Below are 22808 nucleotides of genomic sequence, written 5' to 3' on the forward strand. Positions count from 1 at the left end.
TACCCACAACAGGTCCCCAGCAAACACCTTCTGACTCCCACGTTAGCAGGAGGTGTTGGGTATAGGAGAAGCTGGTCTTCTGGCCCAGCAATCAGTGCTCTCATCTGTCTCCTCCCACACAGGCCGAAGATACCAAGATGCAAGAGATAATGAGGCTGGCTCATGAATTTTTGCAGAATTTCTGCGCAGGCAACCAGCAGAATCAAGCTTTGCTACATAAACACATAAACCTGTTTCTCAACCCAGGGGTAAGACTTAAGGCCAGTCTGCAAATCTGTAGAGGGAGGAGGGCAGGGAAGAGGGAGGAGGGCAGGGAAGAGGGAGGAGGAACAGCTTGTTCTTTGGCTGTTGTGGCTTCTGGGGCTTGTTACAATGCAGCATTCATTCCAAAGGGGAATATTTTCATCACTTATCAGGAGGACATAAATACTCATCTTTTGGGGATGGGATGGCAGAAGTTGGGGAGGGGAAAAGGAGGAAAGTGAGATGGATAAAGTAAGATACGTGTCTATATTTTCCTAGTCAAGTCCTTCATTGTATCAAACTTCAGCAATACAGAAGTGCTAAATCTCTCTCCTGCCTCATCCTCCTGAGGTCATGCATAAAGTTTGCTGTGGTTATATATACATATATGATATTTCCATATCAAATGTATCTATAATACATCTTAGTTCGTTAAATGTATCTCTAAAAGTATATTAAATGTATTGTAGGTTTTGTAAAGAAAAATGATGCCACACTCTACACATTGTCTTGTGTTCTGCTTTTTTCACTTAACACATTATGGCTGCCTTTGCAAATCAGAGGGATATAAATTTTTATCATTCTTTTGATGGCTAAATGACATTCCGTAGAATGGCTGTAACTTTAAAAAAATTCTCGTATTAATGGTCAGTTAGGCAATGTCTGATTTTTAGCTTTGTAAACAATACGGCAAAGGACATCTTTGTGCATGCGCACACTCACTTACTCAGTAGTACTGCTAATACTTCCCAGAAAAAGGATTGCTGGATTGTAGGATAATATAAGTTGAGAATCCCAGATGTGAAAATCTGAAATCTGAAATGCTCCAAAATTCAAAACTTTTGAGTGCCAGTATGATACTTGAAGGAAACACTCATTGGAGCATTTCAGATTTTAGATGTTTGGATTTAGGATGCTCAGCCCGGAGACTATAATGCAAATATTCCCAAATCCAAAATGTGAAAGCGTTGTGCTCCCAAGCGTTTTGGATAAGAGATACTCAACCTGTGTTCCCTCAGTGCCATGTTAAGAGAAAGAAAAGTCAAAAGATAAAAAGATTAAAGCCTCCACCTCACCCCAAACATAAAACTCAATAACTGTGGGTAAAAAGTGAAAAATAAACCTTCTAGAAGGTAATGTGAGAATCTTCATGGCTGTGTGGTAAGCAAAATTTTCTTACAAGATATGCAAAGAACACTATTTTTGAAAATTGATAAATTGGACTTCTTTTAAGAACTTCTGTTTGTCCACTGACACCATTAAGAGCATCCAAAAGCGAGGTAGAGAGTAAGAGACATTTGCAATGCACGTTCTCAACAAAGAATTAATATCCAGAATGTACATAACACACTCAAAAAAGTCACTAAGGAAAAAGTTGACCTTCTTTTAAAAATAGGCCAGGCGCGGTGGCTCACGCCTGTAATCCCAGCACTTTGGGAGGCCAAGGCAGGCAGATCACTTGAGATCAGGAGTTTGAGACCAGCCTGGCCAACATGGTGAAACCTTGTCTCTATTAAAAATATAAAAATTAGCTGAGTATGATGGTGAGCACCTGTAATTCCAGCTACCTGGAGGCTGAGGCAGGAGAATAGCTTGAACTCAGGAGGTGGAGGTTGCAATGAGCCTAGATTGCACCACTGCACTCCAGCCTGGGTGACAGAGCAAGACTGTATCTCAAATAAATAAATAAGTAAGTAAGAACGTAAAGGCAAAAAACTTGAGCAGACACCCTGTTGGAGAGGATAGTCAAATGGCCAATAAATTTGACAAAGTGTTCAAAATGATTAGACGTGAGGGAAATGCAAAGTAAGTTATGTTTAGCCACAGTAAGATGTGGCTGAAATTTAAAAGACTGACAATATTAAGTGTTGGCAAGGATAGGAACAGCTGGAACGTAGAATGCAAATTGTTAACATCTTTTGAAAGCTGTCAGTATCTTCTAAAGCCAAACATACTCATACTTTGTGACCCAGCAATTCTATTCCTGGACCCAACAGAAGTATGGGTTTAAGTTCACCAGAAGACATGTTCATAGCAACTCTAGTATTTATAATACTAGTAATGTTACTATCTATTAAAACTGGATCCTACTCCAAATGCCCTTCAACCATAGAATAAAGATATTGTCATATATTCATGCAATGGAACTTATATATCAGTGAAAAAGAGGGCAAGAGGTTTCAGAACAGGCAAAACTAATCTGGTTATAGAAGTCAAAATAGTAGTTAAATTGTGAGATAAGGCATAAAGGAGACCTGTTTTGTGTCTTGATCTGGGTGCTCAAGGTCCCTTTATAATCTGTTCAGCTGGATGCTAATGAGTTGTTTTTTTTCTGTACGTTTATTTATATGTCAATGAAAAAAGCTTACTAAAAAAGAAGGTAGTACAGAAGCAAGAATGAGAGAAACATATCTTCATGGGTTTAAATGCTTCCCTTGTGTGTGTTTTCAGTGGACTCTTCTTTTTCTCACTTTTTAATCTGTTCTATCAGCTTTCTGACTTGTCGCTGTGCTCTTTTCCTCACCCTTGTGCCAGATCCTGGAGGCAGTAACCATGCAGCACATCTTCATGAACAATTTCCAGCTTTGCAGTGAGATCAACGAGAGAGTTGTTCAGCACTTCGTTCACTGCATAGAGACTCACGGTCGGAACGTCCAGTATATAAAGTTCTTACAGACAATTGTCAAGGCAGAAGGGAAATTTATTAAAAAATGCCAAGACATGGTTATGGCCGAGGTGATTGTTATATATTTCTGTATACCTCCATCTGGTGTTCTGTAGAAATTTTAAAATTATTTAATCTTATCTGTATGAACTTGCACCCTCTTCAGGAGCCATACAGAAGGACAGAAAGTAATTGTGTGTGCATATGTGTGTGCCATCTCTTGTGTGAGCTTAAGTTGTAGATATAGGCAAGAATCTGATCTGATATTTCATAGCAACCAATTTAAGGAAGGATGGCTTGGATTTTTCTGACAGGGGACAGAAAGAAGAATAAGGAACTGAATTATAGGGAATGGAGATGAAATGTAGTCCAGACCCAATGAGCCAGAACAGCTTCCATTCTTGTGGATTATGAATTTTAAAAATTATTCACCTAATTAATTAGATTGAAAAAATTTTGCCTGATGCTTTTTGAGGAGCAGTTGGTCTGTGGAATCAAGGAAAAGTCTTACTTGGTTTATTATGAATTCACTTTGATTTACAATCTTGTCTACGTATATGGTTCCATTGGCAGGGAGGGAGTGTGATTAAGAGTTGGGGCCAGCGTGGTGGCTCATGCCTGTAATCCCAGCTCTTTGGGAGGCTGAGGCAGGAGCATCACTTGAGGCCAGGAGTACAGGACCAGCCTGGGCAACATAGTAAGACCCTTGTTTCTACAAAAAAAATTTTTTTTTTTTTTTGAGACAGAGTCTTGCTCTGTCACCCAGGCTGGAGTGCAGTGGCGCGATCTCGGCTCACTGCTAGCTCCACCTCCTGGGTTCACGCCATTCTCCTGCTTCAGCCTCTCCGAGTAGCTGGGACTACAGGCACCCGCCACCACGCCCGGCTAATTTTTTGTATTTTTAGTAGAGATGGGGTTTCACCGTGGTCTCAATCTCCTGACCTTATGATCCGCCCGCCTCGGCCTCCCAAAGTGCTGGGATTACAAGCGTGAGCCACCGCACCCGGCCTACAAAAAAATTTTTAAAAATTAGCTGGGTGTAGTGGCATATGCCTATAATCCCAGTTACAGAGGAAGATCCCTTGAGCCCAGGATTTTGAGGTTGCAGTGAGCTATGATGGCACCCACTGCACTCCAGCCTGGGCAACAGAGTGAGACATTGTCTCTTAGAAAAAAAAAAAAAAGAGAGAGTCGACTCAACCTGGGATACAAATGTCATCTGAACCCCTTCACTGAACGGTGCCATGAGATACATTACTTGACCTCTCAACTCCTCAGTGAGCTTTTCTATAAAATGAAGACACAGCAGATTTCACTTTAAATAGTTGATATGCGGAGTAAATGGGATAATGATGACATTAATGCCTAACACTTTTTGGAAGCCTACCATACTCTAGGCACAGTCCTAAGCAATTTGTCTGTAATATTTTATTTAATCTATATAGCACTGTGAGTTAGCTATTATATTTGTCTCAGTTTCACAGATGAAGAAACTGAGATACAGTGAGGTTAGGAAGTTCATGTAAAGAGTTTATCTTGGTATCTGGCATCTAATAATTAGAGCTCATAAAGGTTAGTCATTAGTAAGTATTGACCATGTTTATTTTGACTTCTGTGCCAGCCCTTTCTGACTTTTTTTGTACTTCATGTACTACTGATGAAATTGATTTATTCTTAAATAGATTTGCAAGAAGTCACATCTTAGGGGACAAGTTATAAACAGGAATGCCACAACTTTTTGAAGAGTAAGTATGGAGAGGAAGGCATATCTTAATTAAAAGTAATTTGTGATTGAAGAGATAAGATGGTAGATGAAAGAATTGTAAAGGTGATACATTGTAAAGCACAAAAATAAGATGGAGGCAGAGCACACTGGCTCACACCTATAATCCCAGCACTTTGGGAGGCCAAGGTGGGTGGATCACCTGAGGTTGAGAGTTCGAGACCAGCCTAGCCAACATGGAGAAACCCCGTCTCTAAAAATACAAAATTAGCCAGGCGTCGTGGTGCATCCCTGTAATCCCAGCTACTCGGGAGGCTGAGGTAGGAGAATCGCTTGAACCAACCCGGGAGGCGGAGGTTGCGGTGAGCCGAGATCGTGCCATTGCACTCCAGCCTGGGCAACAAGAGTGAAACTCCATCTCAAAAAAAAAAAAAAAAAAATAAGATGGAAACATTTAAAAAGAAATATCATAGCCTAATTGGTAGATTTGGAAATACAAGTGCAAGCTTGCAATCTCTATTTCCACTTGATACATTAATGCTGGTGTGCAGACTTTCTCTTCCCCTAATAGCTTTTTAGGGCCAGTGTGGTATTTCTGTATCTGTGGACTAAAATTATGATGCTGAAGATTTCTAGTTGTTCAGTTATATAAATGAATGAAGTCAAAATAGGTAAGACTGATTTGGGAAGATAAATGCTAACAGAACCTCTCTCTTTCTCTGTGAATAGATTTTTTTTCATGCTGCCCCACCCCTGCAAGCTTGTAATCTAAACCCACCCTGTTCTTTATGTAGCTGGTCAATTCAGGAGAGGATGTCCTCGTGTTCTACAACGACAGAGCCTCTTTCCAGACTCTGATCCAGATGATGCGGTCAGAGCGGGATCGGATGGATGAGAACAGCCCTCTCATGTACCACATCCACTTGGTCGAGCTCCTGGCTGTGTGCACGGAGGGTAAGAACGTCTACACAGAGATCAAGTGCAACTCCCTGCTCCCGCTGGATGACATCGTTCGCGTGGTGACCCACGAGGACTGCATCCCTGAGGTGAGCGAGCCCGGCCTGGCTGTGCCCTTCTTGTTACTATGTGGTGTGTGCAGTTGTGGCTCGCTGGGAGATGTGGTGGCTGGCCTGGGGGAGCCCTTACGGTTCTGAAAGCTGCAGCTCATTTTGTAGTGGGATTTCAGTTCCCTAAAACATTTTCTCGAGCATTGATTTTGCATGAAAGGAACACAGGAGAAGTTAGTCATTCCTTCTGTATCTTTAAGAACAGTGAGGAAAAAACTTCAGCTCTGTGGAACTAATTTAGCCTGTTGAGCAAAGGGGATGTCACCTGAATGAACTTTTCAGAAATGTGACAAAGAGTAGGTTGAGATCTAGTTCATATGAATGTAAGACTTAGTAAGTTAATTCTTTAAAACAAAAACCCTTATTACAGACATAATGGCCATTATAAAAAATTTAGGAACTACAGACAATCAATTAAAAAAAAATGAATACCTAAGTTTTGAAGTTAATCCTCCCAGGCTTCCTTTTTTCCTACTGATAGATTATACTGATTAGTAATGAAAAAATGGATTATAAAGTGTATATTTTATGATATAGAAAGTATATTATAAAGTATATATTTTATGATATACAAAGTATATTATAAAGTATATATTTTATGATATACAAAGTATATTATAAAGTATGTATTGTATGTTTTACAATGTGTAATATTAGTTTATAGTACACATTTATATTACATTAAATATATATGACATATATCGTATATATAATGTTTTTAGGTTTTTTTGAAAAGCTAATGAGAGTCATGTGTCGCTTAGTGGTGGGGATATGTTTTGAGAAATGCATTCTTAGGTGATTTCCTCATTGCACAAACATCATACAGCGCGCTTACACAAACCTAGATGGCACAGCCTGCTACACACCTCGGCTATATGGTACAGCCTCTTGCTCCTAGGCTACAAACATGCACAACATGTGACTGTCTCAGTACAGAAGGCAATTATAACACAATTGTATTTGTCTACATAAACATTGAAAAGGTCCAGTAAAAATTGGGTATTATAATCTTATGGATCGCTGTATGAGACCCATCATTGACCAAAATGTCATTGTTCAGTACCTGACCGTACTCTTTGAAAAGTTCAAATATCAAAGACTGTAAAGGGTTAAACCGTGAAAAGTCTTATAATCTGTTTTCCTACCCACCCTACAGAAAATAATTTATTATGTTCTTGTGTATTTTTCTAGAATTTTGCACATAAACACATACAATATATATACTTTACTTCCCCACCCCCTTTTTTAAATGCAAAAGATGATACTCTAGGTACACTGTTCTGTACCTTAACACTGTAACTTCTTTTCATATCAATTCATAAAGAGATGCCAGATTTTTTTTTACAGTTGCATAAAATTCCATTGTATAGATGTACTGTCATGGCCCTTTGTAAGTGTTGAACTAATTTATGATATAATGAGATAATAATGAATAATTAACCGCTGTACTAAGAAAGCAATGAGGTTGCATTCTTTTCACAGTCTTGGCCACAGTATGTTATCACACTTTTGGATTCTCATATATCTGGCAGGTGAAAATGGTCATTTCAATAGTTTTAAATTATATTTCTCTTGTTATGGATAAAGAAGGTAGAGTTACAACTAGTATTAGGGATGAGAGAAGCATAGTGTTATAACGAGCATTAGTTTGTTTTTTACTCTTTTTTATTTGAAATACAACGGAAGTGCAAAAAAGTACATAAACTCAATTGTATACTACAGGAACGATAGAACGATTATAAAGAGAACAGCTTTGTAACTGCCACCCAGGTCAAGAAATATGCAAAAACCTCCCCCATTCCCCTTTCCTGTCCTCACCTCCCCCAAGGGCTGTCTCCTGAGGGTAACCACAAGCTGATTTTTTATGTAATCCTGCAGTTGCTTTTCTGTATACATCCTTCAACAATATAGTTTAGTTTTGTGAAGTTTTGGACTTCTTCTGTGTATCATTCCATGCCTTTTTAAGTTCAGCTCTGTGTTGCTAAGGTTGATCCACCCTGACGTGTAGCTGCGTTCACTTCCTTTGCTTTGGAGCATTCCTTTCTATCATGGTACCATGATAGGTTTTCCGTTCTTCTACTGGTGCTCATTTTAGTTGTTTCCAGCTTTTGGCTGTTAGGATCGTGCATACATCCTGGCCCACATGTGTACACTTCTGTCCAGGGTGTGTGGATAGTCAGAAGTGGAAGTGCTGGATCATAGGAGGTGCGTTTCTTCAATTTGATGTGATACAGTCCAGTTGTTTTCAGCATGGTTGCTTCAGTTACCCTTCCTCCTCCCAACCCTGCTAACATTTGCTATCATCAGATCCTTTATTTTTTTTCAATTTGATGGTTGTATAATAGTATCGCATACTAGCTTAATTTTTAGAAGCTTCATGGAGATATTTACAGATATGATTCACTTGTTTAAAGTGTACAATTGAGTGGTTTTTAATATATTCGCAGAATTGTGCAATCACCATCACAATTTAGTTACAGAATATTTTCATCACTCCAAAAAGAAACCTCATGCCCATTAGCAGTCACTTCCCATTTCCTGCCAACCCCCCAATCCTAGGCAACTGCTTGTCTTTCTGAATATATGGATTTGCCTATTTGAGACATTTCATGGAATCATACAATATGTGGTCTTTTATGACTGGATTTTGTCACCTACATGATTTTTCTCAAGGCTCACGCAAGTTGTAGCATGTATCAGCACTTCGTTCCTTTATGTTGCTGAGTAATTTTCTATTCTATGCATACACCAAGTTTTGTGTGTCCATCAGTCAGTTGATGGGGATTTGGATTGTTTCTGCTTTTTGACTATTGTGAATAATTCTGCTATACACACTTGTGTACAGGATTTTGTGTAGACACACGTTTTCATTAACCATAGTGGTTTTAATTTCTATGTCCTTGCTTCCTAATTGAAGTTGAGCCCCTTGCCGTGTATGTGTCTTTTTTTTTTTTTTTTTGACATTGATATTCCTTTAAGAAATAATCTGATCCAGTTTTTTGCCTACCTTTTCTCTGGGGGTGTCTATCTTATAAGCACAGATCTAGGGGCATTCTTCATTGGTACATGCCTTGCACATATCTTCTCCCAACTTGGGCCCATTTAATTCTCGAACGGTGCCTTTTTGTGAACGGAAATTCTTAATTTCAGGTATTAAACTTGTCCCTCTTCTGTGGTCAGAGGTTTTGCCTCATTCTTTACCTTGAGGTCATGAAAATATTCTCTTCCAAAAGCTTTATGGTTTTGGATTTTATAATTGTGAATTTCAAATATCAGAAAATCATAGAAATAAGACTTAGCAGTGGGGAATGGGATGACCATTTTGATCTATCCTTCTTGCTGTGAAGTTGAAGCAGCTAATGAGTTCCATATACACCAAGATGGTTTTTCAGAAAAGCTTGTTTCTATCTTGCAGGTTAAAATTGCATACATTAACTTCCTGAATCACTGCTATGTGGATACAGAGGTGGAAATGAAGGAGATTTACACCAGCAATCACATGTGGAAATTGTTTGAAAATTTCCTTGTAGACATCTGCAGGGTAAGGCTTTTGGAACTAAGGAGGCAGAGTTGGAGAGTGAGAGGGGTGTGTGTGTGTGTGTGTGTGTGTGTGTATGTGTGTGTGTAGCATCTTTGTGCACACATGAAGAAAACAGCTGCATCATTTCTATGCTAATCCGTGGAATGAAGAGGCACTTGTGACTCTTTTCTCATGTCTCCTTTCTTCCTTTTTTTTTTTTTTTGAGATGGAGTCTTGCTCTGTCACCTAGGCTGGAGTGCAGTGGCACAATCTCAGTTCACTGCAACCTCTGCCTCCTGGGCTCAAGCAATTCTCCTGCCTCAGCCTCCTGAGTAGCTGGGATTACAGGCACCTGCCACCATGCCCAGCTAATTTTTGTATTTTTAGTAGAAACAGGGTTTCACCATGTTGGCCAGCCTGGTCTCGAACTCCTGACCTCAAATGGTCTGCCCACCTCAGCCTCCCAAAATACTGGGATTATAAGTGTGAGCCACCACACCTGGCCATTCTTCCTACCTTTTGCTCTTAGCCGAGAATGGATGTTATTTATCAAGCTGCAGGGAAGAGAGGTTATTTCTGGTTTTCATGTCACCCCTGTGGATTGGTTGGTGAATTATCATTCAACCTGGGCATATTAAAATTCAATTTATAAGGATTTATTTTCCTTAGTAATATGTCTGTGCTTGAAGGGCACTTCCCTGAGCTTGAACATTTGTCTCCTGTAATCTGGTCTTGAGGATTCTGCAAAACTCTTCACCTTCCATTTATTGCTTTCCTGGCTCAGCCTCAAGAGTGGCCTTCAAGATACTTGATTTGGTTTTGCATTGAGCTTAATATTCATGCTAGAGCCACAAGACTGCCACATAACAAAGCATACCACAGATTTAATATGGGTTTTGTGATGGTGGAACTGTGGGAGCGGGGTAGATTAAAAGATTCTTTAGAAGATAATTGTCAGATATATCCCAATTTCAGAAACATTGTGATGTTAAAAAGGTGCATTGTAGAGTCCTAGAATGTGGTATTTTCTGCTTGACTGTACGATTACTAGTATGAGACAAGAAGCCTGTAAGAACTTATTTTCCTTCTGAGTGAGAACCTTATTTAGTAATATTTGGTCAGGTGTTGGTTTCACAGACATATTTTTTAAAAAATCTCAAACTCCTCCTAGTTTTTTAATCCCATTAGCCTAGGGATTTGGGCTTGGAATGGCAGGCCTGCTTTATTTCTTTAAATCAGTGCTCTGTGAAATTTTCTGTAAAGGACCAGATAGTAAATATGTTCAGCTTTGGGGGCCGTTCATCTCTTTCATGACTACTCACTTCTGTCCTTCTAGCATGAAAGTAGCCATGGCAAGCAGGTTTGGCTGTGTTCCAATAAAACTTTATTTATAAAGATAATTACTGGCCCTTATTTTGCCGATCCTTGCATTAAATTACTAAGAAATGCTGTAAAATCAGTTATTAATTTCATTCTTTGAATATGTTCTCAGACTGTCTAGTTTTAAGGTCAGAACATGAGAGTCTCTTAGAACACTTGATTTTTATGTCCTTCATTCTTTTTAGCATAAGCAATTGTATATCTTAAATTGTAGAACTAATAAATTCAGTAATAAAACTTGATTTTTAAAAAAATGTGCTAACCCTCTCAATGGCAAATCTTATTCTAGGCAGCAGAATTAAGTAGAGTATGGGTGAAATCATAGGTGTCTCCTCACCCCAAAACATGTATAGTCAGTTATTCTGAAATATGGCTTGCTATTTTGAACAATGTTGTGTATTGGTAAGATTTTAATTGAATGGAAGATTGTTGTAGGATTGGAGATGGTCAGGCCAGGCATGGTGGCTCACGCCTGTAATCCCAGTACTTTGGGAGGCCTAGGTGGGCAGATCCCTTGAGTGCAGGAGTTCGAGACCCGCCTGGCCAACATGGCAAAACCCCGTCTCTGCTAAAAAGCAAATACAAAAATTAGCTGGGCATGATGGCGGGCACCTGTAATCCCAGCTACTTGGGAGGCTAAGGCATGAGAATCGCTGGAACCTGGAAAATGAAGGCCGCAGTAAGCCAAGATCATGCCACTGCACTCCATCCTGGGTGACAGAGTGAGACTCTGTCTCAAAAAAAAAAAAGGACTGGAGATGGTCAGGTCCACAGGACTTCAGTAACATATTTGACTCTCTTGATTATTTGGATGAGAAAACCATGGTCTAGACCCGAGGAATAGATTACTCCGTAGAGCAGTTTTCTTTTAGGGGAAATTTAGGACACCTGTAGTCACTATGCTTCTTACTGCTGTTCGGGGTTTTGAATTTTCCAGACACACGTAGGAAGCTGCAAGCGGTGGCCTTGTTGGTCTCATACCCATTTTAATGTTTGTGATTTTGCATCATGATATCCAAGCTGATCTGCTTCTCTTTTTTCCATGATTTATATTTTATTATTGTGATTCCTTAAGGGGAGAAATATTGGCCAGCAGGCCTTTACCTTTCATTTGTTAAAGTAACCCACAGGAGGGAGTCGCATATTTCTTAATGTTTGGTGTAGGTTTTGGTGTAATGCTTAACATACCCACTTGTCTTCCAGGCCTGTAACAACACTAGTGACAGGAAACATGCAGACTCGATTTTGGAGAAGTATGTCACCGAAATTGTCATGAGTATTGTTACTACTTTCTTCAGCTCTCCCTTCTCAGACCAGAGTACGACTTTGCAGGTAAGAAATACCAACATAAAGCAGAATGTTCACGATACACCTTGTGCAGTTGGACTTGATGTGAATTTGGGAGTGAGCAACTGTAAATGAGCTGGTCTGCAAAGCATTAATAAAAGATACATTTCTCTTGGTGGAAGATAGCTTTGATGGGATTTCTTGGGTAAAGAAGTACCTGGGGATATTTTCTTTTACTGGATGGTTCTGTTAATTGTTGATTTTCTCCTTAAAATCTTTTCTGCTTTTTTTGTCCTCCAGTATTCTCCTTCCCTGCCCTCCAATCCTAGAGGTAACATTTATAAAACATCTAGCACAGTGCCTGACACAGAGTAGGTGCTTTAATAAATGGTAGCCTGTACTATTTCTGTTGGACTATAAGCTACATGAGGACAAAGTTATGCCTTATGTGCATGGTCATCTCATATACTACTCTATCCCTTGTACCTGGCATTGTGACTGGCACCAAGTTGCTAATTTGTTGAACAAATGAATAAATGAGACTCAGGAGAGTGGTAGAGACCAGAGATAAACATGTGCTGGTTGAAGCCTTAGCCAGGAAAATGAAGTGGTGAACGAAAAGGGACCTGGAGAGAACACAAATAATGGAGGATGGGATGTAAAAAAGGCAGAGGAAGGTCAGAAGTTTTCATGCAGGCAGGATGCGATTTGGGAGTCCGTGGGACCTCAGGAATGAAGAAAGGGGAGGATTTTAGGAAAAAAGCGGATGATGAGCCATCATGTCCTTTTGCTCTTCCAAGAGGTTGAGTGAGCTGATGTCACCTGTATTAGTCCATTTTCACGCTGCTGATAATGACATACCCGATACTGGGCAATTTACAAGAGAAAAAGGTTTAGTGGACTCACAGTTCCATGTGGCTGGGGAGGCCTCACAGTTGTGGCGGAGGGTGAAAGGCATGTCCTACATGGCAGCAGACAAGAGAAGAGAACTTGTTCAGGGAAACTCCCCTTTATAAAACCATCCGATCATGCGACACTCATTCACTGTCACGAGAACAGCATGGGAAAGACCCACCCCATGATTCAGTTACCTCCCACCAGGTCCCTCCCACAACATGTGGGAATTGTGGGAGCTACAATTCAAGATGAAATTTGGGTAGGGACACAGCCAAACCATATCCCATCAGATTGCCCATTGCATTTGGATAGTTAGTAGGCAGCTACTCTTATCCATTTAATCATCTTTTGTACACCGAGGTGTCAAATAGGAGCAGACCAGGTGTTCCAGGAATAGGGTTCAGTGGAATTAATTTAGTCAAGAGACACTGCTTTCTTTGAGCTGGGCTGTTGGGTTCTCATCCCAAATCCAGCACTTATTGGCTAATAGGGCGGGCAATAATGCACTGCTTACTTCACAGGGTGACGGTGAAGGCTAAATTTGTATAAAGTGCTTAGCACAGAGCCTGGCATGTAGGAAGTGCTTGGGGTAAATGACCGTTCTCATTGGGCCCTTTGACTTAGCTCCAGAGCCACAAAACTCAGGGACTAAATCCTAGGTTTCCCCAGCCAGTTTCCCAGGCTCCCTCTGCTCCTGTCCTCTGTTAGGAACACAGCTTACTATCTCGGGTGGCTGCAGGGAATAGGACAGAAAGTGCTTCCTAAAGAAGGCAATGAGATTCTGGCTCCCAGGTGAACTTCATGGAAAGAGCATGGAGGTTTGCCATCAGAGACCCTTGCAGTTGACTTCCTGCTTTGCCATCACTTCTCTTTTGTTTTGGATAATTTCTTTTATCCTTGCTGGGCCTTTGTTTTTCATGTGTGACGGGAAGGTAATTCCAAGTCACAGAATTGTTCACTGAGGCCTGAATGAGATCATATGTGAAATGTCTCACACATAGCATGCCCTTAATAAATGGAAACTATCTGAACCATGTTTATCAGGGAGGTTCTGAATTTTTAATTAATATTTTTTATTTTCTTAAAGTAGACTTCCTTTCTCCCCTGAGGCTTTCTGTTTTCTTTCATCTCAGAGACCTCTTTCGGGGTTTTCAATACTTTTTTCTTTACTGTATTAACTTCCGCTGTTTTTAGAGGGGCTATGCAAGTTGTCTCCTCTGAAACAAAAAGACCAGTTGAATAGTGCAGCGTACACAGCTATCTATCTTTGCCTTGCTGGTCCAAAGCTACCCTTTGCATGGAGACCAAAACTATAATTTTTTAACTTACTAAGAAAGTCAGTGTCAAATTGATTCAGTGGATGTTTGAGTACTCTTACTTTAAAGTGAGTATAAATTTATACCTTTGTAGAAAGGAATAAATCTTCTCATGTAACTTCCAAGTACTCATAATAATAAATGAATATTTATAAAGAGTAACCATCGAATTCTCTTTTTGTCATTGGAGACCTTGCTAGAAATAAAGAAGTAGCATTCTAGGTGAGGTCTGCTTATCAGTTTGTTTTTGCTGATTAAAAACATGGGTTCTACTCAGTGGATATAATGTGTGGAAGGAACTCTGGGATCAGTCTGCCTCAATCCACTTATTTTATACATTGGATGAAACTGAAGCTCAGAGAGGTGAAGTAATTTGCCTAAAGTCATGCAGCTGCGTGGTAACTGGATAAGAATACCAGTCTTTGAACTGTGGATCCATTGCTTCTTCTTGTGCTCAAACTTAGTTAAAATAGCATCAAGTTAATGCATTGCTCTAAAATGCTTCTGAATTGCTCTCCCTTGGCTAGGTAACTTATGGAATTTAGCTCTTATCCAGGCATCCCCTCTCACGCTTGCCTCAGGGTCCATTAACAAGGCAATGTCTATCTCTGCTCTGGGGTCCAGTGGTTCAAGACAATGCCTCTCTCTGATCAGATCATCAGTAGTCTACAAATAAAAGTCTGTTTTTCACATTGCCTCTTTTGGCTTCTTGCAGACTCGCCAACCTGTCTTTGTGCAACTGCTGCAAGGCGTGTTCAGGGTTTACCACTGCAACTGGTTAATGCCAAGCCAAAAAGCCTCCGTGGAGAGCTGTATTCGGGTGCTGTCTGATGTAGGTAAGATACCAAGTCAGTTTGGATATATGTGATGAAAATGAATTGTCTGACATTAGTAAGGCTGCCATTTATTGAGCACTCATTACAACTCTTCTGAAGTTACACAGACAGGAAGTTTCAGAGCCAGACCCGGAACCAAGGTCTTCTTGATTGCTGGGCTTCTTCTTTTATCTACCAAGCCAGCATTTCCCAAAGGAAGAACCAGTGAGTCCCAAGTCAGATAGGCCTAGAAAAACAAGCTTCCATGGTTGTTAGGCAATTCTTTGGCAAGTCACGATACACACAGCTTATTCAAGGCCCTGGGAAGTCCCTCATTCAAGAAACTAGTTTGTTTAATCCAGCAAATGTACTTGACCACATGGAAACTTTTTCCTGGAAAGCAGCTGTCACGTCCTAAGGAACACCCTTTCTCAGAAATGGTGCACTGCTCCCTTCTTCCCCTTGAGGAGAAATGATTCTCCATTTCCTCTGTGACTCCCCTCCTGTCCCACCTCTCATAGGCAGCCTTTGAGAGGAAGTTAGGAAAATTTCTTTTTCCTTCATCCTGACTTTATTAGACTCCATGACTTGACCCATTCCCCACCCGCTATTAATGCTGTGCAAAGAGGTAAGCTTCTTGCCTGACGTTGAGAAGAGAGTTACCTGCCTGGAGTGGCTCTTAGATCCTTGCAGACAGTAACAAGAAGAGCAAGACAGGTGTAGTTCTCAGCATTATTTAGTGGCTGTCCAGCAAGTGTCAATTGTGTAGGTAAGCTATCAAGTCAGTTTGGATATACCTTGGGAGATATGTATAATCTATTAGGACCTGTTGCCTGATTTCAGTAGACTCTCGCCCAGTTCCTTTACTCTCATACGGTAGGTGTTGATGTCTTTTTATTATTGGTGTGGCCGTATTTCACAGTAAGAAATTAGGTTTTGGAAAATATATACACGACAGGTTCATTGTGTTGTATCTTAGAAACAGGGCCCTGCAAGGAAATTCCCAGATAACCCTATACTTTTTCCATACACGATTATCTATCAAAAAGAATGTGCCTGGTGAACTAATGTGGAAGTAGAAAGCCAAATACCACACGTTCTCACTTAAAGTGGGAGCCAAATATTGGGTCCACATGGATGTAAAGATAGGGGACTACTAGAAGGGGAAAGGGGGAAAAGCGTTGAAAAACTACCTGTTGGGGGCCGGGCGCAGTGGCTTATGTCTGTAATCCCAGCACTTTGGGAGGCTGAGACAGGCAGATCACCTGAGGTTGGGAGTTCAAGACCAGCCTGACCAATATGGAGAAACCCCATCTCTACTAAAAATACAAAATTAGCCTGGCATGGTGGCACATGCCTGTAATCCCAGCTACTCAGGAAGCTGAGGCAGGAGAACTGCTTGAACCTGGGAGGCGGAGGTTGGGGTGAGCCAAGATCACACCACTGCACTCCAGCCTGGGCAACAAGAGTGCAACTCTGTCTCAGAAAAACAAAAAAAAAAACTACCTTTTGGGTACTCTGTTCTCTATCTGGGTGATGGGTTCGATCATACCCTAAACCTCAGCATTAAGCAATACACCTTTGCAGCAAACCTGCCCGTGTATCCCCTGATTCTAAGATAAAAGTTGGAAAAAAAAAAAAAAAAAGATGTGCTTGTTGAGGCCAAAGGAAATGTTGGAGAAAGTCCTTGCCACAGAGGTTAGTTTTTGTTTAATATTTTAGCAAGTGGCTGACTTCACTAGTAGCTCAGTGCTCATTAGACAGGGGAAATCTTTCCATTTGTCTTGGCGGTGATAAGAAAAAAGACAAGGAGAGTTGATGTCTGTGGAACCGTAAGACATGAAAACAGCACTACCCAGAGTCCCCTCTGTGTCTCTTGGGGATTGCTTCCTCATGACTAATACCACACCCAGAGCCCACTGTGTTAGTTGTTTAGCTTATGAGTATCCAAGGCATAGAGTTTCTAGCTGTGATGAGCGTACCCTGTGCATCCTGCTTTTTAATTGTTTATTATTTGTATTTTTCCAAATTTCCCACTTTCTGTATTAGACTGTTAGAAAGTTGTCGGCTGGCTTATAGTTTTTTTTCCCCTAAATTGTGTGTGTGTGTTTTTTTTTAAATGGGATTTAAATAATTGCTTCTCAGATTCCTCTTTCAGGATGTTGGAGTTGTTTTTACAATTAGATAGTTGAGTACTTTCTTTGCTTCTAGTGTTTTGAAGCATTGAAGGCAGGAAATTGTTGTTTTTTTGGACATTTTCCCATATGGAAAAGAATGATTATTAGTCTTAATTATCTTCCTTTTCAAAATCTTTTATTTTGGAATAATTTCAGGTTTTTGGGACTGTAGCAAGGGTAATACAGAGAGTTCCCACAGATCCCTCACCCATTGTCACCCGTTGTCAGCATCTTACGTTAGCAGGGCACCTTTGTCAAGGCTAGGAAACTGACACTGGTGCAGTGCTATTACCTCAACTCCAGACTCGTTTCGAATTTCACCACTTTTCCCACTGCTGTCCCTTGTCATGCCCTTTTTCTGTTCCAGGATTTGATCCAGGCACCACCTTGCATTTGGTTGTCATGTCTCCCCAGTCTCTTCTGGTCTGTGACCATTTCTCAGCCTTTCCTTGTTTCTTATGACCTTGACAGTATTGACAAGTACTGGTCAGGAGTCCTGTAGAGTGTCTCCCATCGTGGGTTTCACTGATGTTTGTCTCATGCTTAGACTGGAGTTCTCCTTTCTTAAGAGGAAGAAAGAAGCACCTATCCAGAAAGAGGAGTTTATGCCAGTGTGAATGCTACCTTTAGGATTATGTTTGGAATAACCCAGCATTTTTGTAGATTGTCAAACAAACCCAAAAAATAACTAGCAAACAATTCATTGACCAAATGAGTTCCCTGTCTTGATTATTCTTAAAATACACAAACACCTCAGTGACCCTAAGAAGCCATTCATTGAGGAAACCCATTGAACTTTAACTCTGACATGCCCTGGCCTTATGACCTGAGAGCATTTTAACATTCCTAAGAACCGCTTCCCCCCAGAATTCACACTGGGAAACCCTGACCCAAAAGATGGTAAAGTTGACTTGAGCTCCTCAGTCTTTAAGCTCAATACCAGGCAAGCTGGCCCATTCTGGGTGTGAAAAACCTGCTGGTTGGGGAATAGGGCATCACGTCCATCTGTAGGGTGTCCCCCATAAAAGTTGTAGGCTCACGACTCATCTTTCTCCTGTGCAGCCAAGAGCCGGGCCATTGCCATTCCTGTGGACCTGGACAGCCAAGTCAACAACCTCTTTCTCAAGTCCCACAACATTGTGCAGAAAACAGCCATGAACTGGCGGCTCTCAGCCCGCAATGCCGCACGCAGGGACTCTGTTCTGGCAGCTTCCAGAGACTACCGGAATATCATTGAGAGACTGCAGGTAATGCCTGGTGTTGAGAGAGGTGATGCTTAGCCTGGCCTCAGGTGATTGCCACACGTAGCAGTGCGTCCTTGAGCCAGAGAGCATCTAAGCTGGGCCGTAGGAAGATGTCAGTGTGGTGAACGAATAGTCAAATGTTATATACGTAGGGCCAGGAGTGGGAAGTTACTTAGGAATAGAAAAGTTCCTGAAAAAGTGATGGTCTTTAAAGGTTACTCCTAGATTTGCAGATTTCTTGGTGAAAAATTGGGACTCTGCTCTTATTAGAAGGAAATATTGAAGTATTACAGAGGATGTTTAGAGAAGAGCATAAATGTTCCATTCTTCCCATCACTCTGGGATTATTTAGCCTCTTGAATCAGCAGGTGAACAAGGGTGGTGATACCTGAGAGAAGAATTTTACGTCAGAATGAGCCAGATGAAAACAAAAATATTACTTCCAGCTAGATTATATACCTTTTTTCTTAGAATCTACCAAGACATCTGCTCTCCTTTTGTTAAAGGGGAGAGTAGTATTAGATGTTAAACACTTGAACATGCACCTTAACATTAACATATTTTTTATACAAGCACCTCAGTTGATGCTCTCACAGGTAGTACATAGATCACAGTTTGAGAATCGCAGGTCCTTTGAATGAGCCCACAAGCAGTGTTTAAGAGTAGTCTCAGGCCAGTGCCTGGGTTAAATTTAAATCCTGGCTCTGCTGCTTAGAAATGGTGTAATCTTGGGAAGGTTACTTGACTTCTCGGTCCTTCAGATTCCTATTCTGTAAAATAGTAGCACCTACCTCATGGGGTTGATGTAAGGATTAAGAGAGTTGATAATATGTCCCAGTTACCTGTATTTTGTGCAGCAAATCACAACAATTACTTTATTCTGTTTTGCTCTTCTGGAGGTTGACTGGGTTCTGCTAGCTATTGCTTGCTTAGAGTCTTTCATGGGGTTGCAGTCAGATAGTGACTGCGGTTGGACTCATCTTGACACCTTGCTCACTCGCATATTTGGCAGTTGATGCTGGTTGTCAGGTGAGACCTCAGCTGGATTTGTTGACTGAAACATCTCAATGTAGCCTGGGCTTCCTCACACCATGGCGGCTGGGTCCCAAGATGAGTATGTGTAGAGAGAGACAAGTGAAAACTGTATTGCTGTTATGACCTAGTTTCAGAAGTCACATAGCATCACCTTTACTCTGTTGGTCAAGGCAGTCTCAAAGGTTCACTCAAGTTCATGGGGAGGGAATCTAGACCATCATTCAGTGAAAGGGATGTCAGTGTCACATTGTAAGAAGAATGTGAAAGACAGGATATATTGTGGTATAGCCATCTTAGGAAAATAGAGTACACGTAAAACACATAGAGCAGTGCCTGGCATGTAGTGAGCACTCAGTTGAGGGCTGCTATTATTATTATTACTATTATTACTGTTGTTTACTACTATGACTGTAATAGTTACTGAGTCTCTGTACAGTTACACAACCTACTTGAAGACAGATGAATTCATTAAATCATTCAGCAGCTCCATGCAAGGCTCTGGGGATACAGTGGTCAGCAAAACTAGAAATGATGATCTTTGTCTCATAGTATCTCAAGTATCAGAAGGGAGAAAGAGACATTAATTTTTAAATATAAAATGGTGAGAGAGACAAGTGAGAAGTGCAGAGAAGTGAGGAGCGCTTGAAAGATTCTGATGAGGAAACTAATTTTGTCTGAGGTTAGGGATGAGGGTCAAGGAAGACCTTGCTGAGGAAAGTAACATTTGAACCAAAATGAGAAGGAACAGTAGGACTTAAAGAATAAAAGGGAGGGAAACAGCATGTGTAAAGACCATTATACAGAAAAGAAGATGAAAATAAAAGTATTACTCAATTCCAGCTAGATTATTCCTTTTTTTCTTAGCATCTACCAAGAGATCTGCTCTCCCTTTGTTAAAAGGGAGAGTCGTATTAGATGGGTGTTAAACACTTAAACGTGCATCTTAACTTGACCTATGAAACCCTGCTCTTATGAGCAAAGGAAGGTTAGTGTGGCTGGAGCCAGGAAGCTGGGGAGGCTGGCGGGACTTCTCGGGTCAAGTTAAGAATTTCAGCCTTTGTCATAACACAACCAGTTCTTAAATAACAAAGAGAACCAGTTCTTGATTCCTGGTGGAGTGCTTCCTGATCCCACTATGCTTTTAGAAAGGTGGGAGGGATGTTGTAGACTCCTCACTCCATGAGCACACAGTATTTTCTCACCTGCTCAAATGAAACAAACTATCTGCAATCAAACATGCTGGTTTCTTGTGCTCTTCTTAGATTTATTATGCATAGTCTTGGGAAATTAAATGAAACTCATAGGTGGGGAATACTGTTCTAAGGACTTGGCCAGTGGCTTAAAGGATTTGCATTATCCAATTATTTACTGTCTGAGTTCTTGTGGCTTATGAGATTGCCTGGTGCAGCAAAAGTTGTAATATAAGAAATTCACTCGCAAACCGACCACTTCTATAATTAATCCCCATCTAGACATCCCTCTCACTTAATGCTAGCATCTTTCCCCACCCATTGCTTTGCCATCTTTGTTGATGTCTCCTTGATTGCTGAATGCTATACATTTGACAATACAATGCAAATCAATTGCAATGTAAAGTTCAAACTGTGCAAAAGATGCAGGATTTTATGAAATACATGAACATGATAAGAACAACTTTAATCCTGTGTAAATACTGTAGACAAAGATTTGCCAGAGTCAGGATCAGTAACTATTGAGGAGAATATTGACTGGGTGCTTCCAAATGGGATGCTATGGGGGGAACTGATAAGATCCTCAGAATTTTGCAAAAATGACCCTTTTTTAACTGTGCTGTGAAAGTCAGCATGAACTAAGGGATGCTGCAAAGTACTGTCCTACAGTCTTGTTGGGAAAATTGCCCTACTCAAAATTATTTGATCGATTCATGTATCTTTATGCATCTTAAACTTTATTGAGTGATTACATTCATCACCCAAATTCTGTTAAATCTAAGATTAAATTATCTTCATGACATTAGTTTCTGGATAAAATACTAGTTCATTCTTTCTCAATCCCAACTGAGTCCCAATTTAAGCAGCTTTTCCCATGCAAATGTCCTTGGTTAACCAGGCCTTCCCGTACTATCCAACGTGCTGTGTTTGGCCCCTGTCTTAGCCAACATGCCTCTAGGCAGGTTCTGAGTCACCAAACCATAGAGCAGGCTTTAGCATCTTTTGAAGATAATTTCTCATCTGTTTTCTATCATTTGCCTTCAAATGGTGTTTGTTGTGTTGGTTTTGCTGCTCTTTCAACTTCTCTCTGTTTTCCTTTCCTACAGCTATGTGTTTTGCATTTGAAGACCATCATGCTATCAGGGTACATGTATTTAGCATGTTGATACAGCATGTTCATTCATTGGTGTCCTCATGTTTGTGTGACTTTTTATTATGTGAATAATTCATGCTCATTGAAAATAAACAACACCGACAAGTATTTCTATATAGAAGAAAATTAGAATCACCTGTAATCCCACCACCCAGAGAAAACCAGTAGTAATGTTTTAATAATATTTGATGTTTATCCTTTAGCTAGATATTGATGATGTTTATAAAAATAGGGTTATTATTGTTTGACCTTTGTTATGCCCATGTCATAGACATCTTTCCATGTTGTTAAATTGATTTTTTCCGTCATATTTTAAGCTACATGCAATGGTACCTTGAGTAGCATAAGGCCATCTTGAAAGAAGGGGTGGTGGGAAAGCCGACTTGTTTTCACTTTGTTTTCTGCATCAGAGGCTAATGTTTCAGGTAACCATTGGGCAATGTCTAATAGTTTGAGATGCCAGACGGTACTAAAGTTACTCTAACCTAGCCTACCCGTGCATCAGTGTTTTAGGGCAGAAATCAATGTCCTCACCCTCCTGTGGTTGGCGTCAGCCTGAGCTGTTGACTGAGGCTGTGTTTCCGTTTTAGGACATCGTCTCCGCGCTGGAGGACCGTCTCAGGCCCCTGGTGCAGGCAGAGTTATCTGTGCTCGTGGATGTTCTCCACAGACCCGAGCTGCTTTTCCCAGAGAACACAGACGCCAGAAGGAAATGTGAAAGTGGCGGTTTCATTTGCAAGTAAGCGGCCTCTCTCTCTGGGGTGTTCATTTGCCAGAACCTTGATGACCTCACAAAGCTTTTGTTCCTGAAGAAGGAGACGTTGTCCTGTTTTTTAACTTTGATGAATGCAAGGTCATGTGCTAAAGTCCTGTTCTGACCTCCCCAAAGTAAGTTTGTCTATTAAATCCTGCTTACTGACACTTTTTTGTTTTGTTTTGCTTTGTTTTTTTGGTGAGAAGTTCTTATTTTAACTGCATGCCCATTCATTCATTCATTACAGTGCACCCACCGTGTGCTGTGGTACAGACATAAAAAAGCCATGATCCCTCAGCCCTCAGAAATCTCAGACCTATCATGACCTCACCATCTTTTCCT

The 22808-nt window shown here is 40.7% G+C and overlaps 1 protein-coding gene and 1 long non-coding RNA gene across 11 annotated transcripts in view; one reads left to right on the forward strand and one right to left on the reverse strand.

Annotated features, from left to right (window-relative positions):
• The window catches only part of ITPR1 (inositol 1,4,5-trisphosphate receptor type 1), a 363343-nt gene that overhangs the window by 203619 nt on the left and 136916 nt on the right, over window positions 1-22808 (forward strand). For all 10 annotated transcript variants that reach the window (XM_058437182.1, XM_058437183.1, XM_058437190.1 and 7 more), the window contains 8 exons: window positions 123-248; window positions 2779-2979; window positions 5426-5677; window positions 9114-9239; window positions 11802-11930; window positions 14814-14934; window positions 18153-18337; window positions 22303-22451. In XM_058437182.1, the coding sequence (XP_058293165.1) occupies window positions 123-248; window positions 2779-2979; window positions 5426-5677; window positions 9114-9239; window positions 11802-11930; window positions 14814-14934; window positions 18153-18337; window positions 22303-22451 (1289 nt within the window). The remainder of the gene's footprint in view (window positions 1-122; window positions 249-2778; window positions 2980-5425; window positions 5678-9113; window positions 9240-11801; window positions 11931-14813; window positions 14935-18152; window positions 18338-22302; window positions 22452-22808) is intronic.
• LOC131383214 (uncharacterized) lies at window positions 17223-22380 on the reverse strand. The gene is made up of 3 exons (XR_009213052.1): window positions 22247-22380; window positions 19177-19432; window positions 17223-17675 (listed from the first exon to the last, which is right to left on the reverse strand). It is a non-coding gene; the product is annotated as an uncharacterized LOC131383214 (long non-coding RNA).

The sequence above is a fragment of the Hylobates moloch genome, unplaced genomic scaffold (genome assembly GCF_009828535.3).
Source record: "Hylobates moloch isolate HMO894 unplaced genomic scaffold, HMol_V3 SCAFFOLD_4, whole genome shotgun sequence".
In the NCBI taxonomy this organism is placed as follows: Eukaryota; Metazoa; Chordata; class Mammalia; order Primates; family Hylobatidae; genus Hylobates; species Hylobates moloch.